At 41.3% G+C, this 23,153-nt stretch overlaps 1 protein-coding gene across 5 annotated transcripts; it reads right to left on the bottom strand.

The window, feature by feature from the left end:
- Window positions 1–511: 511 nt before the first annotated feature.
- hycc1 (hyccin PI4KA lipid kinase complex subunit 1) lies at window positions 512–22,762 on the bottom strand. Of its 5 annotated transcripts, XM_029248436.1 has the most exons (12): window positions 19,903–19,970; window positions 13,951–14,032; window positions 12,709–12,810; window positions 11,720–11,899; window positions 9,568–9,648; window positions 8,150–8,265; window positions 7,395–7,490; window positions 5,926–6,042; window positions 5,369–5,456; window positions 4,986–5,145; window positions 3,745–4,003; window positions 2,017–2,402 (listed from the first exon to the last, which is right to left on the bottom strand). In XM_029248436.1, the coding sequence occupies exons 1-11, from the start codon at window positions 19,953–19,955 to the stop codon at window positions 3,759–3,761; spliced, it is 1,320 nt and encodes a 439-aa protein (XP_029104269.1). In that variant the 5' UTR covers window positions 19,956–19,970; the 3' UTR covers window positions 2,017–2,402; window positions 3,745–3,758. The 5 variants fall into 5 exon arrangements, with proteins under 5 accessions (XP_018606017.1, XP_018606019.1, XP_018606016.1 ...); XM_018750501.2 differs by lacking the exons at window positions 3,745–4,003; window positions 19,903–19,970 and adding an exon at window positions 22,613–22,762 and having other exon boundaries at window positions 512–2,402; XM_018750503.2 differs by lacking the exons at window positions 3,745–4,003; window positions 19,903–19,970 and adding an exon at window positions 21,756–21,881 and having other exon boundaries at window positions 512–2,402.
- Between the last annotated feature and the right edge of the window lie 391 nt (window positions 22,763–23,153).

Raw genomic sequence — 23,153 nt, forward strand, 5'->3', positions numbered from 1 at the left:
CAATGAGCTGAAGTGGAACCTATGCATCCACGCTATATCACGAGAACCAGCTGCTGTTAACTGAATTGAGTGCACTCACAAATAGTTGGCATCTGGACTGCAGGAGAGAGACCACAGTTGAGTGGGAGGAGGACAACTGCATCCTCCACTTAGAGACTGACCAAGCTCTTGAACACAGCTGCACGGTCTCACAAACTGCTGCACAAAATTTGTAATATAAACACTTTATTTTTGTGAAGCTAAAGCAAAATCAGTTATTTTCAACAGAAGGCAAAACTTCAGAACAATAAATCTGTACACATTGAGGGAGTATCTCACATTCTGTAAACAAAGAAAATGATTGTTATTGTTCAACTTCATGGAACAAAGTTACACCTCTCAACTGTATTCACTGTCAACGTTTACTAGAATTACCAAGACTGAAAACCTACATTTCTTATAAAATAAAAGTACCACAGTGATGTTTATTGAAATTTTAATAGAAAAAAAAAAAGAAAAATGAAAAAACAAAAAGTATGAACCTTCTAAAATCTGGGACAGATCATGTATAGCTGAATCAAAATAAAACATCAGAAATGAAACCAAGATTTGGCAGTCACAAACATAGCCCAAGTCACGCTGGTGTGGGTCTGTGTGCTTTCTGTAAATACTATGGCTAATTAACACTGCTACCTGCCAATGTCCTTATAAGTAAGACATGTACAGCATACAAAAATACAAATCCAACTATGTTTCACTGTAGGTTCAATAGAAAAATGGGAAAAATGACAAGTACAAGACATGGGTACTGCATCTGCAGCATCTGAACCACACTGACAGTATTAAGTCAGCTGTCACCCAAGTAAACATGGACAGTAGTTCCCATTTTCTAATTTAGAGGGTTTTAGGCTAATTTCAAAATCTAACGACAAGTACAAATAAAATATTACAGGATCAGAAGTGCAACATTAACGGAGGCCATCTTTATGTAAGGGCAGTGCATGATGGTGAAGTCACATGTGACAGTGCAGTTTTCCCAAGGGACCAAAGGCCTGTAAATGTTCAGCAGTTTATAAAAACTGTGCAATTTCAAAGTTTTACATTTTAAACAGAACGCTTCAGAAAAACTTTTCATACATTTGATCAAATGCAGCCTTACTTCCAAAATATTTCAGCACGGATACACAGTGAATGGGTATAATATGGATTCATAAATACATAGAAAATTAATGTGAATTCACACTGCAGTACTCTGTATCTGCAAGTTAATACAAATATCACTTTAAACTTATTGATAACTTGATCCAGTGTGCAGGGTGGAATGAAAGCACAGAAGAAACACCTTTTAAAATACTTCATTCATAACAGACAAACCAGTTTTAGTGAACATGTCCCATAGAAAGTGAAATACAAGAATAGACTTTTCTTTGAAGGTGCCACTTTATGAGCACCAGTACAGGGCAGTGTTCGTGGGGATTGCCGTCTGCTTCTGGAGCTCCAGGCCTGTTTACAAAAGTGTCGTTACAGAAGAAGCCAAATTAGTGATCATAGATAAGGATCATCCACCACAAAAACTACTATGTGAAGGTGTACATGGCCCAGCAGTCCTATTAGATGGTCCTACTGCCTTAGCTGCTGCTGCTGCTGCTGTACTTATTGCTGTGGGGAATTTGGGAGCAACTAGGGTTAGATGTCGGACATATGAGGAGAAAAGGATGGCAGTGAAGTGCTTCTGGTCTTCTATAGCTTTGCCCTTCAGTGCCAGGTCCACTTGTTTTCCCACATTTTAGTCCCAGTCAGCAGATGGGAGTAAGGACCATGGGTAAAGAGTCACAGATCAGTAGACAGGTGAAAGCTGATACTGGGGGAGCGCTGCTTGTGCTGGGAGGGTCCCAGGTGTTCCACACGCTCCACCACATATGCCAGCTTGTCCTCCTGCAGGCTGCAAGCAGAGAAGCGGTTGGTCTCATGGGCGGAGGGGCTGCTGGGTGCCAGGCTGTGCCCACGGACAGGGACTGGGTTGCTGACAGTGAATGCGTTGCTCATGTGCTCAAAAGACCTGGAGAATACAGCACTGGTGGTGTGGGAGAGACTGAGTGTGCCCGCTCTGGGCACCGACTGGCTGGAGGTGAGTGTCAGGCGTTTCAGAGACAGCAGCTCCAGGTTTTCACTCATTGCCCTTCCCCCCACCTGCTTGCGGGAGAGTGGATCTCGGCAGCTCTCTGGCACCCCTTCTCTGTCCCGGCTCAACTTGCTGCCCAGCCTGCGTTGGCCTTTTGCCGCCGTCTTTCCTCCACTGGGACCCGAGTTACTGCTGACCACGATTGTTGGGGGACTCCCACCTTGCGCAGCCCGTGAACAGAACCCCTCATCCACCTCAGAAATCTCCATCAGCTCGTCCGGGGAACCCAGATCCACTGCATCTGTAAATCAATCAAAGGACGTTCTCCTCATAATCCATGCCAGAACAACTCAAGAAACTACATATATGAAGCACAAAAGATTTTCCACAAAATGAGCTGCTCAGCATGTTGCCAGAATGCACCCACAACCCAACACAAGGCCAAGCAGGTGAGGCTAAAGACTACACCCCAAGAAGTTAAATGGGAGCCAGAATGAGGGTGAGAGAATCAGAGGAAGAAAGCAAAACCAGAGCAGCAGCGCTACATCTAATCATTCCATCATGAGAAAACTACAATGGACAGATAGGTAGCCAAGTAAGAGCTGCGTCAGTCCACAGCAAGTCATCACTAAGTAATTTCAAAGCTAACTTTTCCAATAGAAAGATGATTTAGCTAATGAAGCGCCAGTCAGATCACCCCTCTCATGGAGTCACATGACCTCCCACAGCTGGAGAGCACATGGGTGACTCTGCCATCAGTGGGCTGTGTGTTTAAACCCAGTGTGTTGCAGACAGCTCCAGCTGCTTCCAAAAGGGCACTTCATTAGACCTTGGTGGGGGGGCTGTCAAATCTCCCATCAAAACAAGACTTTGACCAAATTTAAAAGCACTGTATAGTCTAAAAGTAAACATCAATGGAAGGAAAAACATTAAAACGCAGTCTTTCAACCAATTAATGGAGGCCTCCTTACACAAACCCTGAACTCACAGTACACAGCAGCAGCAGGATCAGCACTGCATGCCATGGTTGGAATTCAGGGAGCATGCCAACCAATGCAAAAAGGCATTGGCATACACCTCATGTATGCTCCAAAAAAAAAAAAAAAAAAAAAAAAAAAAAAATTTTTTTTTGAAAAAGCCCACACACATTGCCTTGCAACTGCTGCAACATGTATATCAGGCCAGTGCTTCCAACTTCCTCTGAAATCATATCTTAGACATCTGACTTTGGGGTCACTTCTTAGATACACAGTTAAAAGCAAATGTGCAGATGAGTAACACAGTATTAATTACATTGCAGTTGTCATATCTCATACTTCTGCAAGACTGCATGTTAAGGGTCCTTTTGAAAAGGGTGTAACAATTTGAATTAGATGCATATGCAGTCCCTTGAATGGCTGCTCAAACATGTTGGAAGGCAAGGTGATCTGAAGGCTAGGTACACATTATGGTTAATTTGTCAGTTTATTTACAGTAAAAATCAGGAATCATCCCAAGGGGCACTTGGTCAGCATGCTGGCCACGCCCAGGTAGGCCAGATGTGAGCAGGTGTGAGAGGGTGGGGTTAGTCAGCAGTGCCATGCAGCATTCACCTGGTCCACCCCATGCCCACACTGCCACCAGTCCAACCCACCCAACTGTACCTCTGGGCCGTGGCCTAGTACGGGACTCTCCCCGCTGGGGAAACCCCGTCCTCCATCAGCCTTCTCACAGATTTCTGTCTCCTGACCTCTGCTCTAGAGTCGGCCCCCGCCTCGGAGCCCCCCAGTGCTTCCCCCTCTGTCCTGTTTCTCAGCACCTCGCCATTGGCCAGCCGCTCGCCGCTCACCCCTGTCACGCTAATTTCAGGAATGGGCCCAGAAGGCCCAGATTCCGGGGAGTCAATACTGTTCTCAAGAGATTCTAGGGGTGAAAATGAGAAACAAACATGCACATACAAACATACATATATGTGATGGCTGGAAAGAAAAGCAAAACAATTACACAGAAAACAATGAAGCAGACACGGTGCAGTTCTTACACGGCTCACAATTACAATGACGACAAATGGAAATGTATGCGCTTCTAAACTGATACAGTCAAGGTAACTATTTTACAAATAGTTTATGAGTCATATCTGACCTAATTAAACTGACAGTCAAAACAACATTTTTTTCCTCCATGTTGGAAACAACTGGAAATACAGAATCTAACTTAAGATTTCCACCACCATCACTAGTCTAGCTAGTACTTCTATGAAGATGGGCTTTAAAACACAGATGATGTGATGATACAAAATGAACTGGAGTAAAGGGAGAGAGAAAAAAAATGAAATGCTCACATACATTTGATGCTTTACACGAGTTTGAAAACTTGTCCAGTGTGACCAGGAAAGGCCATCACTGTACTGTGACTTACATCGCACACGAGTACTTCACATCAATTAGTAATAGTACATTTTCACACTTGAGACCAACCTGGACTTCTATAGCCTGACTTCTTGTCATCAAGCAACATGTATAGATATTCAGCTTCTACTAAAACACAACTTCACTGGTATGCATTTCGAATTGAACCCAAAAAGATGACTTTCACTTGAAAGTCCGTTAATAATTACCGGGAGAATCAATATAGTGCTTAGAAAAACTTACCTGGTTCGTAATTGCCATTCTGACTGAATGTGTTATTGCCATATAGCGTGTAGACAGCAATTAACAGTTTAATATAATTAACTTTTGACAATAAAATACATATACTCAAAAGGGGAGTACAATCCCTGTAAAAGCATCCAGAATGCATGGTGATGTGGTGCTCATAAGGTACCATATTTTATGCACTTTGGAAGCAATAGTCTGTTCCGCAAAACTAACAGCATTTCACTGTTAGCAAACCACATGTCCCTCACCGTGTCTCTTCCATCGGTGTCCACGGATTGACAAACTTGTCACAGCATTCCTGGAAATCCTGGAGGAAGTGGGAGTGATTTCTACCTGGATGGAGCGAGAACCCTCCTTGTTGGACTTCAGGGCTCCACCATGTAGGGAAGACTTGATTGCATTACCCACCTAAACACAAGGGACTGTTAGTGCACTGAATGCATAAAGGAATTCCTGAATATTGTGGGTAGCTCCACAAATCCAGGGTAAAACAGTATGCAGCATTTCACACAATGGGATAGCTAGAGTCATAGCATTAGTATATTACAGAAAAAGTCAAGCCTATGGAATCCACCATGAGTGGAGACTGGGATGGGGTAAAATAGGGGTCTGGGACACAGCACACACCCACCAGAAGCACTTCAGGATACAGCTCCAGCTGAGCCCTGTACAGCACATCATCTAGTGCCTTGGAGCCCATGTCTGACTCTCCGTTACACCTGTAGGCAGACAGCACAGGGAGAGAGCGAAGGGTAGATGATACATCCACAGAACCTTATCCAAACTGAAACTCAAAGCCAGCCATAACGAATCTTAAGGAGTCACCATAACCAAACGGAGGAAAGACACCACTTACTGTCAATTTAGCAGCTACAGATCACAAGCACAAAGCAAGACAAAAAAAATGGAGATGATGAAAACTATCTAAACCTGTGAAAGGCTAAACAGCATGACACCAGTGCCAAATCAGCATACCCACTGAAAGATTATTGATCATGACAAACAAGTATTGACAAATGTAGAGCTCTTTTAAAAAAAAAAAAAAAAAAAAAAAAACTTGAAAACCATGATTATAATTTTCAGTGTGGTGGCATTACATTGAATACAGAATGCAATACGGAATGTTGGCCAAGTGCAGCGAAGACATGGACAACTGCCTGTAGCCAACGCAACGATGACTCCACTCACAAGGCATAGTGGATTCCTGTTATCAGCTGCACAAGAAACTCGGCGGACACACTCATCCTGGTGTTGATGCCCTTGTATCGGCGTATCTGTTGCCTGGGGTACCCGCAGATGCAGATCCTGCATGAGTAGGCAAAAACAAAAAATGTTAAAATTTAAGATTTACCCTAATGTACAGCATATCATAATCACAGTTCTTTGAGTAAGGGTAAACATTCTTATATATGAGAGGTAGGAAACATTATTGATATGTATAATCAATCTCACTCCAAGCCATATGCTGCTTTTGAAAAAAGGATCTACCAAATTAATAAAGTAGCCTTTTAAATGTGTTAACTAAACATATGCATGATTCATGAAAACGATCAAAATGTATGCATTTTAAAAAAAGATGCAAAAATTTCAAAAGGACACTCAAACATTTTTTTCCCCAAAGATGAACAAAAATTCTAGGGGATATTTCACACACTGAGAAAATGTGGCTGGATAAAAATGATCACATCTGTGGCATTTTGTAACACTGGTCCAGCTACCGCAGACACACACTGCCCTCTACTTCTCAGCATGCCCCAACACTGCCAGCGCTGTTCTGTATTGCATTTATGCCAGTGTTTATATCTTACATAAGTGAAAACTTGGTGATAGAAGTGGCATGTTCAGTAGAATTAAATGAGAGGGTGGAAACAACACCGCTGCGGTTACATAAAACAGGAGTGTGACCGTTTGCCTGCTGTGTTATTCAAATGAATATTAAGTGAGAAGTCCTTTCTGCTCAGTGAAATTGTACAGGCAGCCTGGAAAGCTTCCTGAGTTTAAGTCATTAACAGGATCAGAATGGGTTTAGAACAGTTTCTTAACCAGCAGGCCAGCATCTTGTCCTTAGCAGAGATAGGTCTAGAGGTGTTAAAAACAAGGGCAAGATTAACAATGAATGGTTATTCATGCTATTCCTAATAGCTTATTTATTTTAGAAGCTAGCTTTTCCCCCTTACACTTTGTTCTTCCACAATCACTACTGAAAATAAACTGTTTAGCATTTTCCTATACACGTTTATGAAAATAAAAGATTCAATGAACTGTAGCAAAATAAGGCTATTTGTTACAGCCAAATTGTAACAAACAAGCAGTACATTTTTGCAAATAAACCTTAGTACTCAAGCGACAATATAAAGCTACTGAGTATCCTACAGCAATAAACAGGTCTTCCTGCAATATAAGGAAAGCATTTGCTGATAGCTGAGGCCCCACTGTTATCTTGGCGAACCTGGGATTAAACGGAGGATTCCTGGAGGATCAGTTTGAACCCCACTGAGCACCCTCTCCTGGTATTCCCACAGTCAAAACTGTCTGGTTTCCTCTGCAGAAGTCAGACACCACCCACACACCTCTAGGCACCGCCAAGCTAATCTCATGGCAGCCCCAGCCTAGAGCCTGCAGGCAGCTCAGCTCTGGTGTTCACAGTTGGTGCTCACCTGGAACTTAGCTGGCAGAGAGACTGCAAGGAGGAGCTGGACATGTAGCTCAGGGATGCATTGTAACAGAGGAGGAGGAAGGTCAGTACCTCGAACCTGAGCAAAAAAAGCAGAACAGCAGCACTCACTCTATACAGCAAGGCACCGGAGGTGCAGAAATCAACAAGTTTGAAGAACTGCTCATAGGTGGAAATATTCAAATTAAGCATTAATTAGAACTGAAACAATAGCAACACTCATTACCATTATTTACGCATTTATATTTGGGTCAAAAGAGCTTATATACTGAGACACTGCCTTCAATAATTTATGGAGAACTGAGTTTTACACACAGGCACAGAAGTAATGAAGTGGTTATAGGTGCTGCCTTTGGACCTAACTGTGAGAGGTTCAAATCCAACCTCCAGCTGCAGTACCCTTGAGCAAGGTACTTGCTAAATGCTAAATTGCTCCACTGAAATTATTCAGCTGTCCATTTACATTTATTTATTGAGCACTCTTCTCCAAAGCAACATGCATCGCATAGAAAATACAATGTGTGCATTACATTTGCAGAAAGAGAGCCTTAGATGCATAATTCTAAAAAAAGATCACAATACATTTATAACACTTTTTTCTCTAAAGCAACTTGAGTAAATATACAATGTACAAATGGGTAAATAATTTTAAGCAGCTTAACAGTGTAAGTTGCTTTAGAGAAAAGTGTCAGCTAAATGAATCAATGTAAGTAATGATGACAGTAAGAGGAAACTCACCTGTTTTGTGCTGTGAATGTCTCTCTCTGGAGGTGGGGTCCACTGTACACAACCCTGCTCAGCCCATGATTTGCCAGAGCCCCTTCAGTCAGAGCCATCGATCCAATCGTTGAGGGCTGAACAAAAACAGATGTCCCATTAGGGCTTTGTCAATGTGGCAATAAAACTGTACTCCTACTGTACTGAGTCTGTACTAGAAATAGAGCAGCTGGGCAGCAATAGATCCCTTGATGAAAGAGCTGCATAGCTGAAATGCCAATATTCTCTAATGTTTATACCTGCAAACAAGTTGTTCAAAAAACAACTACAAAAATGGCAGCTAGAAAGGTTTGTCTTTGGTTCTTATGGCCTGGAGAGATATATGCTCATCATGTTACAAATATTTAGGTTGCAAGTTTTTGAAGATATGGAAATTTTTCGATATAATTTTACATTTATTTAGCAGATGCTTTTCTCCAAAGTGACTTCCAATGAACTATGCAGTGTTATTTTAATGGCATTTTCTTCACTTAAGCATTTTCTAAAATTTCTGTCTATAACAGAGCAAATTCATTTTCCCACCAAGCCAATAAATGTCAGCAAAACTCAGAACAGTAGTATGGGACCACCTTTATTCACTTCTACAGTGTTTACAGCTTGTGGTTAGCGCTAGTGAATGTCTTATCAGTAACAAGGTAGGGAACAGTGCACATAGTCATAGAATTAAATGACCAACAAATCAAAGATGAACAGGAGTTTGTGGAGAGAACATATTTTTTCCATTTTAAATCAGGTTTAATTTTTATGTAGTTTAAAATTAGTAAAAAAATATTAAGACAAATAGTAATATAACTATATTCAAAATGTTTTACTGAACCTAACAGTATTTACATTTAGCTGATGCTTTTCTCTAAAGTGACTTACAATATTAAGCCATTTACAATTATTTACCCATCTTTACAGCTGGGCAATTTAGTTTAAATACTTTGCTCCAGGGTACTACAGCTGGAGGTGGGAATCAAACCTGTGACTTGGGAGCAAAAGCAGCAGCTCTAACTAATATGCTCTAAAGCATGAAGGATACATCTGTATTATTAAGCTTTTATTGATTTTAACTTTGTGGCAAAATTGATTTTGGAGTCAGAAATAAAAATTACAAACAGGCTTCCAGTCCCAACCAATTTTTATGTTGAGGATCCAGCGTATATTGGAAAAAAAGAGCAATAAGTTCAAATACAGCAACAATTGTGTATCGCTCTGACGTTAAAGGGTTAAAGATCACCAATATTTTATATGAAAACCTGCCCAACAGTACTGTCACACAAGTCATGCAGCACAGTTTGCTTTTTATAAAATCACTTAATACATTATTAACCAAATAGCTTCTGGGTGGAGTTGGTGGGGGGCACAAAATCCTGAGCACAAGGAAAAGGGCTCACCTCGTGGTAAACGGAGGGCTTTGACAAAGATGGTACGGTGAAGGATAACACTTTACTCTGACCATCTTTGTCTACGATTTCCTGTGGATAAGGAAGAAAAAGTTATGACCCAAAGCAACTGAGGGATATTCTGAACAAAGACTACCCAGTCTGAAGAATACAGTTTTCAATAAACAGAAGTAAACAAAACAAAACTTACTTTTAAGTGCCATGATTTTTCAGAAAGGTTAGAACCAGTATCAAGGCTTTTCTCAAGCTCTCATTGGTTATTGGATATTATTAATGTGCGCATGTAGTACATGCACGTGTAAGAACTGGCAACAGCCACATCTCTCCCAAAACCAATCTACCACTATGCTTGGAACTTGAATGGTCTAAATCTTCTCAACTTCTACCTTCAAAAAAAATCCAAATCTTTAATTTCAGTTCAGTCATTTCCGAATTGCATTTTAACTTCAGAGAACTTTATACTGAATGAAAACACTGCTGTGTCAAGTTTAAGATGTAGAAATCAGTGTTATAGTGATACTCATGTGGCAGACTTGACTTTGTGGCAAACTGGAAGGTATCAACCACTAAGACACTAGAAAAGAAGTGGCTGCCTGGCTATAGGTGTGTGAGACAGACACCAACAACCTGAAATTATTCAATCTTCAGGGCTCATGGGGTATCTCAGAGGGGAAAGTATAAGCATGACTGAATACACAATCAACTGGATATGCTCTGATTGTCCAAAATCAGCTCTTAATACTAAATTCTCCTTATGTGTTGCCTAACCCTGAAAACCTGCTATAACGGCATGTACTTCTGTTCATTCTGTCAACTTGGTACACACTCATTTGCCTTTTCTTTAAAAAAAAAAAAAAAATTGGTTAAACAGTGAGAAATGAACAGGGACCAGAGACTAGAGTCTGGAAGTTCAAGTTGCTGCCTCCTGTTCCCAGTCCCCTTCTCCCCAAGCCTCATTTATCTTGAAAAAGTTTATTTTCCAAAATAAACTTTACAATAAAGCAAGTTGAATTCAGAGACCCTTTCTTCATGTCCTCTTGTAAGAACTAGGCAGCTGCCACAAGACATTCCCTGCTTTTTTGTGCACAATTGTGTTTCACAATCTGATTACAGGAGGTCATTTCATTAAAACCTTGTCAATTTTTAAGTACTCTAATAAAACCCTCATGACTACAAATATCCACACTGTACAGCTAGTTGTTTCATTCTTTTCTTTTTGTCCTTGGACCTTAGCACTAGTTGCTCAGCAAAGGATTTAGGCAAGTCTAAGCCTTGTCATAAGACGCATGTCCATCCTCCACTAGCACATCACAGTCAGACCAGTTTTGAAATGACTGGGCAACAATACAAATACACATAGCCTTTCACATGGAGAAAGGTCTGGAGACAATTCTATGCGTTCTTATACATTCATTATCTTCCATAGAGAAGTTCATAAAACATTTTGGTAATTTGCTGGCAAACCAATAGACATGTTCTTCAAAAAGTCTGATAGTACAATATTTCTAAGATTTTAAAGAGGAATGGGTCACAATTTCAGAAGAAAGCCAGCTGTGCACTGAAGAAATTAAGACTGACTACAGGCTACACTTTCATAACAGTTCAAAACAGAAAAAAAAGAAAAAAAAAAAAAGGGTATTTATTCACATACATTAAATATCATTCACAGCACCCAGTTATGTCCTATATTCTGAAAAAAAATTGTGTTTAGTTCAAATTAAAAGATACTATACATCAAGAGTGCTGTTATTACAGTGCTACTGTGCACATTGCATGGTTATTAAAAGGGAAGGAATGTAAATATAACTCATGCATATAAACAAAAGTAATCTACCAATATACAATTAAAGACAAACTTTTAGTGAGAGTGGTAGCTGAGCTCTAAAACAAGTCAACTTCCTTGTTAATGGACCACTAAAAATGACCTCGAAGTGTCACAAGCAAACGAGTATGACATTATAGTGAATGGAAATTTAAACAAAATGAAGAAAGAGCGCCAAGGTTCTGCTACAGACTGTGTCAATAGAAGATCTGCCTCAAGAAAAATATGTGGAATGGAAAAGTTACATATTTTTAGTATAATGAGGTCTGAACTTGTTGGGCTGGTTTTCAGCTAATCAGTAAAGGAGGAAAGAGGACCTACCAGATTGTAGATGCCAAGCAGAAGTGCCTCAATGCAGCCACTGCAGTGTGGGTCTCGGCCAGCTGTGACAGACAAGTAACTCCACACCAGCTCAGGAAGGAACTGGAGGGTGAATCTCTGGAGACGGGGGTCCCCACTGCGGTAAAACTCAAACAGCTGGTGACACACTGGCTCCAAGAGCTGGGAGAAACAAGGACCAAGCAAGGATCACAGAGGGGCAAACAAGATTATTAATGAAGAAACAGTTACTTTTTCCTTCCAATAAAAATAGATCAGTTTGAGATAAAGAACTATTAAATAAACTTAGTTTAATTTAAATTGTAATCAGTCAAACAATGAAGGACTGTACTGTGGCTGCACCGCTCAAGTTGTAGAAAAGTCAGATAGCACTGGTACGAATGGAAGAGTAAAATGGGGTTACATCACAAGTGTGCTCACTGAGCTTGTTAACATGACTCTCACTGGACCCCAGGAAGGCTGAGAGGACAGCGTGGCAGAAAGTTAAAAATCAATACCACTGGATAAAGCAATTTGTGTCACATTAGTGGCAAATGGTTGGACCAGGAACATTAGGGCAAAAAACACAGGAAACATTCATGAAAGGCCTGGCCAACCCCAGTGATGACATCAACCAGTTTGTTAGAACACCTCGTGCCACACTGAACCACCTCCAACATCCTACAGGTTACAACTGTCCACACAAACACATAAAATATTCCTTAAAACAAGCCTGACAGCTTGAATTTGCATTAATAAAACCCATGTCCATGGAAGTCTCAAGTTAAGCATTTGAGCAAAGTCGGTGACCATGTAGACAATACTGGAGTGTGCGATAGAGTACCCTCTGTACTGCAGGACCACGAAGACAAGCTGGGTCACTCTGCATCCCCTGTTTCATCTCCATAGTTCACGCAAGCAAAATACACAACCAACTTTGATGCAATTTAAGTGTTACAGAATGTGAAAAATGCAGTAAAGGGGAACCATACATCACTGTAATTCTCTCGAATGACTTTGTAGATGGCTGGAACAAGGGAGGCCTTTTCCTTCAGGGAAGCAGCGTAGCTTGAAATGGCACTCTCAGGGAGGGTCTGAAATGCACAGAGGAGAGCAAAAGTTCAGGAGAAGCACTTGTATATGGTTTGGTTCATTGTAGTTTCACAGTCAAGGCTGTAGGTACTGATGATAACCTACTCATGGCTGCTTATCCAAGAATAGACAAGTCAGGCATCTAGCAACAGCCAAAAAAAAAAAAAAAAAAAAGACATCTTTCCACACCAAAACCTGGGTGCATTTTTTCCACGCTAACAGTACTTAAAGAAAAGGTGTGAATCACCACTTGGAGTTCAGATGTTTTGTTTAGCACAGAATACTGGAAGGGCTATCTGCCGAGGATGTTTTATTCCATCTATCAATGATCTCTGACACAGATCAGGTCACATAGTTCAGACAAAGGACAAAAGTAGTAGAAAAAAAAGACATCAAAAATTAAATGGTGAAAAAAAAACTGTCAAAAGCCATACCATGTAATAGATTTGAATTTTAACAAGACAATCTATATAGTAATCTTTAGAGTAACAGTGTTGCATAACATCACAGGTAGCTGTTCACATTTTAAATTTGGAAGATGTGCTCCAATGCTCATTCGAAATCAAAACTGGTTAGACTTTCTTTGCCAATAGCTGCCAAATAGTATCTATTATTTCACAGTGGACATCATCATCTGAACCGGTTGTCCCACACGGGGTCACAGGGAGCCCGAGCCGAAGCTGGCAACACAGGGCATAAGGCTGGAGGGGGAGGGGACACACCCAGGACGGGGCGCCAGTCCGTCACAAGGCACCCCAAGCAGGACTCGAACCTCAGACCCACCAGAGAGCAGGACGAGGTTAAACCCACTGCAGGACGAGGTTAAACCCACTGCACCACCTCGCCCCCCTTTACAATGGACACTCATGGCTAATTAACCACACAGAAGCACGGTATTCAGGTGGCCCTTCGGGGAGCTGGACTGCTTCTTGCATTTTCCAAATCAGGGCACTCTAACCCCTCCCACTTTGACAAGAGGGTTGCGCAGCGCGGCTGTGTTGGCAAGAGGCTCTAGTAATTCGGTAAAACCTAAAAATCCTACCTACTTTCGTGCTCAAAACCGACAATTTATGGAATAAGGAGAATGAGTCCGGCCAGGGAGACCAGAGGAATATGTTCGTGTAGATTGTAACGCAGCTTACCTTGAATTCAGAAAGCCATTCTTCAACAACCCCTTGGTCCATAGCCAACATCTTCCCACATCTGCTGCCTGCTGAGTTCAACCTGCAAGATGAAATAAAGACAAATATTTGTTTGCATTCAGAGAAATTCCTTGTGATATGTACGAGCCCTGCAGAGATAAGTCCATCGTCCATCAAAGACAAGTGTTCTGGTTCAGTAAACAACAGCTTCTCAACAGCCCCCTCAATTTTTACGTAAACATGCCAATCAATACTCCTATCTGAATATGTAATACCATAGCCACAAACACCAGATGACAGCACCCTGTAGGGGAGAAAGACAAAATAAAAGAGGAATTCACATGGTTCTTACAGTCCATCTACCCCCACACCAAGTTTTCCTGTGTTATTCATTTCCTTAGCAACCAGCCTTTTCTGGATGTGCTTCAAGGCATTACTCATACATACTGCTGGACTTCCACCATAGCAATTCAGGTGAAATCATGTCTTGCACAGAAGAGCAGAAACAGTGTCAGACATACCTAACGGTATGTTTGGTTCTACCCCCCCCTTCCCAGCTGGGGTAAACAAGAGTCGACACACAGAGGCACGCCACTCTGGCCAAACTGTTCTACGATCTGAGGAGATTACTGCAAGCTGCAATTTTGTAAATAACTATTAAATAAAAATGGCACGTGCTTCAAACTGATACAAAGGTCAGTCAAAGCTTTGGTGACAGGATGGGATTTTATTGTGTATGTGCTGCTGTCACCAGCCCAGTGCCTTGGGAAACAGCAGTGTAAAATTAGATTGAGACCAGCAGCATAATCTTCCCCACCCACTATACAATAGCAAAATTAAATTGTATGATCGAGTTGAGCCATGAACAGGTTGGGCGTGCTGAGGATTCCTGATAAAATGACATGGGTTCCTCCCCTTCAGAGATCCTGACAGAAACAACTTTACTGGACATACTGTAGGAGTCCACACTGAGCTCTCAAGAACAGGAAAGGCCTACCTAAGGGTATGCACTGTTCATTCTCCACAATGCAAAGCAGCGCATGAAACATTGTTTACACCATTAACATTTTATGATTAAGTATTATTATACTTCTCTACATTTAACCTAATTTTATCTGATGAATATTTTAACTTTAATGTAGAGGCCTACCATCCATGATTTACACACAACACATACATGAACATTGGGAAGTTTCAGCTATTTTAATATCTTTACTACAATTATTTAATTTACAATTACAAAAGAGGTAAACACATCAAGCAGTTAAACAGGAAGTATTCTCTCAGTGGTTTTAATCCCGATAAGGTGCTACATATCCAGCTAGTTACCGACTTTGCTGAGAACTGATAGACATGTCAGAAAACAGATGGCTCATCAGCTAGTCCATACCATCAGGTCAGTTTGTTCCTCAGCATTACATCCAATGCCCTGCTTTTCTCCCTTCCTTTGTTCCTCATTTTCCCTCTTTCCCCTTGACGCCTCCACTGAACCCAAGAACTCCACTGCCTGATGCTATTGCTTCCCTTGCCTAAACATGAGTCAGTTCTCACACAATTCCATCTTACATAAGAACCCTAACTGAACGCAAATATGCTCTTAGTCTTGCTCATGTTGTCTGAACCCGATTTAAAAAATTAAAAACCAAACCTTTCCCTGGTCCCTTGGCCCATTTACAGATTGAGTGGTTCTGCGCCACAGCTCTACTGTATGATGATTTTGAATGACTATGTATACATTATCTTCCACACAAGCTGGGAGATTTTCTGAGTGAAGTTTCAGTAGGTGGATAAAGTAGGAAAAAAAGCAGCTCTTGCAACAGGCTTACTCATGACAAGCTGCTCAGGAAAACAGCCATCATTCAGTGGCACACGCACAAAGCCAACCTATCTGCAATCCAGCCATTTAACTGGCACATCCAAGCCACTGGGGAAACAAGCAAAAAGTAATTCCTTCTGCTTAAACAATAATAGTTCTTATCTAAATCTAATAGGCATGATAATAACCCTAAACACTAGAGTCAGAAAAAGAAGGCAGAATGAAACTAAATGGGATCTGATCCGAGTCCTTTTCTGAACCTGCTCACACTGTGACAGATGTTGGGTTGGGGGAGGGTAGGAGTGGGTGTGTTTGCTGTTAGAACATCAGAAGCCCGTCAGAGTCTCTGAGGGTATACAAAATGACTTTGGCGCCTAGAAAGAGCCTGTGCTCAATTAGTCAGTGAAAAGCCTCTGACATGGACTGGCAGAACTATGTGGACGACTAAGAGTGAGCACTGCCAGTCCCCGCCCCAGAGGGCGGTAGGGAAAGATGGAATGAGGCTGCAGGGCCTCCACTTGGATGCAAATTCTACAAAAACGGCAACTGTTTCCACAACCCAGGATAGATACACACTATATCACAGCAATAGCACAGGATGTCCAAAAGCACTCTAGCATTGGCAAAACAAGCGTAAATAAATGTTAATATAAATTTTTAAAAGCAACACTGTGTGGAGTTTGCATGTTCTCCCCGTGTCTGCGTAGGTTTCCTCTGGGTGCTCCAGTTTCCTCCCACAGTCCAAAGACATGCTGCTCAGGTTCCCCCATAGTGTGTGAGTGACAAAGAGAGAGTGTGTTCCATTGATATGTGAATGAGTGACCCATTGTAAGTAGTATATCCAGCAGTGTAAGTCACCTTGGTGACTAGAGTTTTTTGGAAATCGCCCTGGAGAAAAGCATCTGCTAAATAAATAAATGAAATTTTCCAAAACCGCTGTACCGGACTGTAGTGGTGAAGGGGGAGCTGAGCCATAAAGCGAAGCTTTCCATTTACCGGTTGATCTACGTCCCTACCCTCACCTATGGTCATGAACTTTGGGTAATGACCGAAAGAATAAGATTGCGGATACAAGCGGCCGAAATGAGTTTTCTCCGCAGGGTGTTGGGACTCACTCTCCGTGACAGGGTGAGGAGTTCGGACATCCGGGAGGAACTCAGAATAGAGCCGCTACTCCTCCACATTGAGAGGAGCCAGTTGAGGTGGTTCGGGCATCTGATAAGGAAGCCCCCTGGGCGCCTCCCTTTGGAGGTATGCTGGGTACGGCCAACTGGGACAAGGCCCCGAGGTCGGCCCAGGACCCGCTGGAGGGATTATATCTCACAGTTGGCCTGGGAATGGCTGGGGATCCCCCAGGCTGAGCTGAGCAGGGGCATCTGGGCCTCTCTGCTTTCCCTGCTACCACCGTGACCGAATGACCGAAAGAATAAGATGGATAGGGCAAGCAGGATGGATGGATGGATTGATTTTCCAAAACCTAAGACAAGGATTCTTAACAGAAAAACCTGATAAGAATGCTATGCAGAGACGTACTGATGTCCCCATGTCCAGTATTGAATCAGAACCACTTTTTGAATATTAGCACTACAGAACATGCTCAGATGCGGCCCCAAGTACCTGGGGGTCACCATCATTGGTCACTACACAAAGATACCTAACCTCTGAAGAGGCAGTTTAAACAAACTGCCAGAGCTCTGACTCCTCTACCATAATTTTTAATAATAAAAAACTCCCCACCTCCAGAGATGTGACCCTTACAGTAGTCGATTCCACCTGTTCTTCACCACCATTTAAGACATCTCAGCAGAGTGCAGTGCAAGCCCAAAGATAGCCTGTGTACATGTGAACACATCAGTTATGGTGTGCATCATTCCCCCACCCAATTATCCCATAGAAATGAGCCTTAAATTAGCCAGCTCACTGTGGAATTAAAGGCCATGGGGAAGGTATTGAGCCATACTCATGCTTTCACACAGTACAGAGCATGTACTATTTACATGTCCCTGTGCTTCTGCACTTAACTTGTGTCACATCATATCCTCCCTGGACAAGGGTCAAAAACACATCTGAAGCCCACTTAAAGTAAAAGTAAGCAGACATTTATATGCATTTTTAGTATCACTTTTTAAATACACAATTGACAATTAAAGGTCTAATATTCAGCAAGCAATGAAGCTTTCTGGAATTACATATAAATTAAAAACATCTGTCTGCACAGATCCAAAAAATTCAAGCTGCCCATTTCTACATTGTCAGATATTTCTTGATAAAATGAACCATGTCTGGGGCTAAATGAGGGCGACTCCTGACCTGCAACAACATAAGCTGGAGAAATAGAAAGACCCAGAAAGACTGGAGAGATTCTAAGTAGCAAATTATGTCCATGACACACAAGCCATAGCAGTAAAGAAGCAAATATATTGCACAATTCCTGCTGACTGACAAACAGGTTTTCAAAAAAATGTGGTTATGAAAAATGCCAACACCACCTCTTCCACTCAACATAACAGTATAAGCAGGGGAAAAAAAGAAATCAGAACTTAACATAGTTTAAATGAAGTGATACATAGAATTACAAATGTTGTAACATTCTGAACCAAAATCAAGAAACTTCACAAGCTCTATCATAAGGCTGTTTCATATCTCGAGACAGAATTCATAACAGTTTTACACCAGCCTGGATAAACAGCAGCTATCAGTTTGTAATAAAATACTCCACACCCATGGCTAATCGCAGCTTACTTGAACAAGAAGTAAAATAAGTTACTCATTCCTCAACTGAAATTACTACATGGTATGACTTCACAGCAAAAAGAGCCAATTTTCCATGCATAATCATTGAAGAATGACTACACCACCACTGCCACAAACTGTCATTTCAATAATGTTCAACTTACAGTAGAGGCTGGCAGTTTGACAGCAGAAATGGAGAAGTCCAAATACTGACAAAGACACACCCACAAATCAAGTACCCCCCAATGACACATACTTTCTCACTTCCTGTCCTTTCCATAGAGGCTCCACCCCAACAGGGGAAACCCAAAAACCAGAAGTGTTTCCTCCAAGCAGCTACTCAAAAATAGTGATGCACAAAGGCAGGGCCAGAAAACAAGCATACAATCAGGTTTGGCGAGAGTTGCTCAACAGGGAACAGAAAGCAAACACACCAAATCACACTATAACTTCACAAAGAAAAGATAAAGAAGCATGATGAGGAGAACTGCATTGTTGTATGAAGCAGAAGATAACAAGTCCAGAGTCCTTGAGGATGTCTATGTATTCTACGGGTGGTTATGTTAAACAATGAACTGCATTACAAAAAAGTGATTACCACCAACTTGTGAATGATTTGGTAAAAACATCTTAAGGAAATCACCTTGTAAATAATTATAAAAATGGATAATAGGGTGTAACTGAGCAATGCAAGCCAAATTACCCCTTTGTGAGTTCTGTCTCAGCTCAGGGTTATGTTTAACAAATTTTTTTCTGTACTGAAACAAATGAGAGTAGCTATAATATAAAATGGCCACCATTCCTGTTATGCCCTGAACATTCTGATTGTTCTCCAAACGCATAACTGATGTGATCTTCAAAACCCTGCAAAAGCATGTGAAACCTAAGACACTGTGAATCCTTTTGCCCAGGTGCTGATATCCACACTCCCTGTCTGGCAAGCAGCCAGATGCTCCGATTCATCCTCTCCAGTATGAGTGGTGTTGAACATTTTCAAATACTCCCTGGGCTCCAACTCAGTTTCGGGATCCTGGAGTGTGCCCAAGCGAGCACCAATCAAGCTAAAACTGGTCACAGGGGAAGTCTTCGTGGTTCTTCAACAGTCAAAAACACCATCCATTCACAGTAAATCACCTCATCTGCAGACACTTTCACTCATGCACACAACACAAACTAAAACTCTAAGTGACCCATTACAAAGCATTTGTACAACTTCCAATTAGCTCAATATACAATCCCCAATAAATATTTAAAAATTTCAATTAAGGAATACACAGTACCAAGCCTGTTTTCAGGAATTGCCAGCAACCTAACCAACGTGATCAGGAAACAAACACATTGCATGACAGGCCATATGCAGTTATTATTAATGCATTTGTACATTTTGTGTTAGCCATCCATACCTCTGATGAAACCAATTACCATTATTCTCATTAAACCAGAACTTCAGATCCATTACAGGATGTTGCTCCCTGCAGACAGAATAAGAGGTTACTGGCAAGCTTGACTCCAGCCTAATAAGACATTAAGCAGAAGAGTGACATACAAAAAAATACCCTGGCAAATCAAGGTTGACAGCACTGTAATTCATGTTCACAGCCATCTTTCATTGCAGTTAATAACAAGCTTTTAAAGGCTCTATGCAGAATGAAGTTTTAGCATCATAGTGATCCATCTGACTTCTGAACGGGCACAGAAAGCATGGCATTTATATAACATCCAAAGGGCTGCTGCAAACAATCAGTTACACAACAAAGCCAGGGTCCAAATAGGTCCTCTTTAATGATGCGGAAATAGGTTATTCGGAAAAGCTCTAATTAAGACCGTTTCAATTTTTCCTTTCTCCAGGAAAGCCTAAACAGGCAGCTGCTCACTGATAAGTAGAATGGTCTTGGTGGCCATTCTAAACAAATATTACTTGGCAAATAACATGCATAAACAAACCATGTTTTACAGCTATTCTTGTCATGTAGTTGGGGGGGGGGGGAATCACAATAGCATAATTACATTTCAGAAATGATATACAGAAAGGAGCTGACTACAGAAAAGTGAAAATGGAAAATTACAATGAAATAGCAGCACAATCATACTGTTGCAAAAAATTAAGGCATCAGTTATTTCATTCAAATAAAAATTTCACTATTTTAAATGATAAAATTCAGAAAAGATACCCCCAAAACACTTCTGACTTCAAAAACTAAACAGGCCTTTAACGCATAGTTAAGGCTGCACGGCAATTTGAAATACTTGAGTGTACATTTGTAAAACTACAAAATTAAGACGGGCATCGCCGAAGGATCCGCTTAGCTCAAGCTTAGCCCCCACCATCCAGGACAAATCTCCATTTCAAAGCTGCTTCTGGTATCACCGCCTTCTTTAGTTGTCGTCTTCACGTCTTAATGCTCGACCACTTTAAACCCCATCAGCTGTTGGATGGTGTCAATGAGGGTTGTCACGACTTCTTCCGGATTCTCTCTCACAGAGACTCGAAGGAATTTCTAGCAGTAATCTACCACCGAGGAATATGAGCGTTACTGTCTCTGAGCAGTTTTCACTCTTCTAAGCGACTTTATTGAGGTGTGCTCCAATCTCAGACTGGACACCTAAGTTTATCCCATAGCCGCTCCATTATATTTCTTTCCATTGTGAAAGTGTGTTTCCTTTAATGATTGTGTTTGCGAAAAGCAGGAATGACAGTGCAGAGTTGGGATCACAGCAGTGGCACAACGCCTCTGAAGGAACGTTGTAGAGCGGAATCGGCGCAGATCCAGGGGAAAGGAGCAAACTCACACGAAGGAGATTTCTATGGAAATAAAGTTTCCATACACGTAAAGATGGAATTTAAAATTCCAACAACAGATTAAATAATTTAAAAAGAACATGCACATAGGTATCTGCCCAAACAAAATTAGCCCACACAAAAGACAGCTTGAATGAATGAGAGGAACCCTGTAAACGTTGACACCAGATATATTTCAATGAATTGCCAAATAATAATTACCAATTACAAATCAATCTTAAAAACTGATTCTAAACATTAGTCATTACTTGGTATATGAATATATATTATTTACACACAGTATTCTGATTTGCTGAGGATTTCAGGTGAGTGCTATTTTCTCACGTCGAATATGCAACTTGCAAGTCTGGTAGTTAGAAGAAAGTGGTTTATAAAGACGTGTAAATATTTAAACGTCTCACAGCAGAAGGGAACGAGACCGGCCGCGTGCATCCAAATTAAATATGCAAAACTTACCGCACAATCACAATGCTGCTGATCTTGAAATGTCTGACGTACAAAATGGAAATTAAAGCGGAGGATGGAAGGCAGCTCCGCTCAGACGGAGCATGAGTTGAACGTATTCGTGTTGCTACTGATTTAGGCGTATATTATATATACTGTATATATTACTTTTTTAAAGCTTATACACACACCGTTAAGCACTGGCGATAAACACAAGGTGGATCGACGATCGTCGAGTATGACTTAGCGGGCAGAGACGAAAATTAATATTATTAATAATAAATAGTCACCGAATATGTCTCATACTTGTAAAAAAATACACATATCACAGTTTAACTTCTGGTTGTTAAGTTGGCAGTGAGGAAATCGCAGAGAAAAATCCCGTTCGGAAATCGTCAGGTTTCCTTCTTCCTTGCGCGGCAAGGAAGAGGAGAGCAGTGAAAATGTGAAGTAATTTTGCTTATTCCTGACTCTGACGTGTTGTAACGTAATGTGGTTTAATGACCCATGTCACACGTCGGAGACAAAATTATTATTTATATATATATATATATATATATATATATATATACATACATACATACATACATACAACGGTAGTAAGAAAAGTGACCAGTAAGGTGTAAAATATGCACACGTTTGGCGGAGTCTGAGCGGATCTGTGCAACGAAGTAGCGCTGCAGTGTGACGATTTGCGTCCCACTGCACTGCCTCGTTATTCCTGCTGCCGCGCGACTCCATGCCACGGTGTACCGGAGCCCGGTCCGCTGCCGCGCGCTAATCCTGCACTACTAGTCCGCGTAGTCGCATGCGTGCACGTTGCCCGTGCAGCACTTTCACACAGAGTCGGAACGGATAATAATACTTACTAGCATGCTATCCTCCGAAAGACTGCGCTTTATCCTGAGCTTTTCCGTTGTGTTATGCAGAGTGGCGTAAGTATCAGTCACTCCACAATTTCGCTTGATAATTAAACAACACCAATTCCTCCATCTTCATTACTTTCACCGCTCAAACAAACTTGATGCCAAGTATTGGGTCAGAGTGGCATCAACTCATCCAATAGCAAGGCAGTAAATCGGCTCCTCCATAAATACCAGCCAATGACAGGATGCCATAGGGCGTTATAACAAAAACTCATACGACTAATGGTAGGTTGTCGCATTTTGAGGAAGAAAACGTCTAGTGGGATGGGTCGCTCTGACGAAAAAGACCAAAGTACTAAAGCCGTCAGGTCAAGCACTGTGGTGTGACGTGTTTATTTAAATAAATAAATAAATAAATAAATAACACTCTATTCTAGGCTAGCATGCTGTATTTTGTTAGAATGCTTTTCAGAATAACTTTTTACAGTATAAAATTGGGTTTACCACATACTAACTTGATTTAATCACGTGTTATAATTTATAG

Source organism: Scleropages formosus, chromosome 23 (assembly GCF_900964775.1).
Source record: "Scleropages formosus chromosome 23, fSclFor1.1, whole genome shotgun sequence".
Taxonomy (NCBI): domain Eukaryota; kingdom Metazoa; phylum Chordata; class Actinopteri; order Osteoglossiformes; family Osteoglossidae; genus Scleropages; species Scleropages formosus.

Excerpts from the sequence above, each read along its gene's own strand:
- hycc1 (XM_018750500.2), bottom strand. The coding sequence starts at position 19,955 with ATGGATCTGAAGTTCTGGTTTAATGAGAATAATGGTAATTGGTTTCAT. Across the intron at positions 14,033-19,902 it reads GGTAATTGGTTTCATCAGAG|GTTGAACTCAGCAGGCAGCA; the intron begins GTATGGATGGCT and ends TTCATCTTGCAG. Across the intron at positions 7,491-8,149 it reads ACATTCACAGCACAAAACAG|GTTCGAGGTACTGACCTTCC; the intron begins GTGAGTTTCCTC and ends TTTTTTGCTCAG.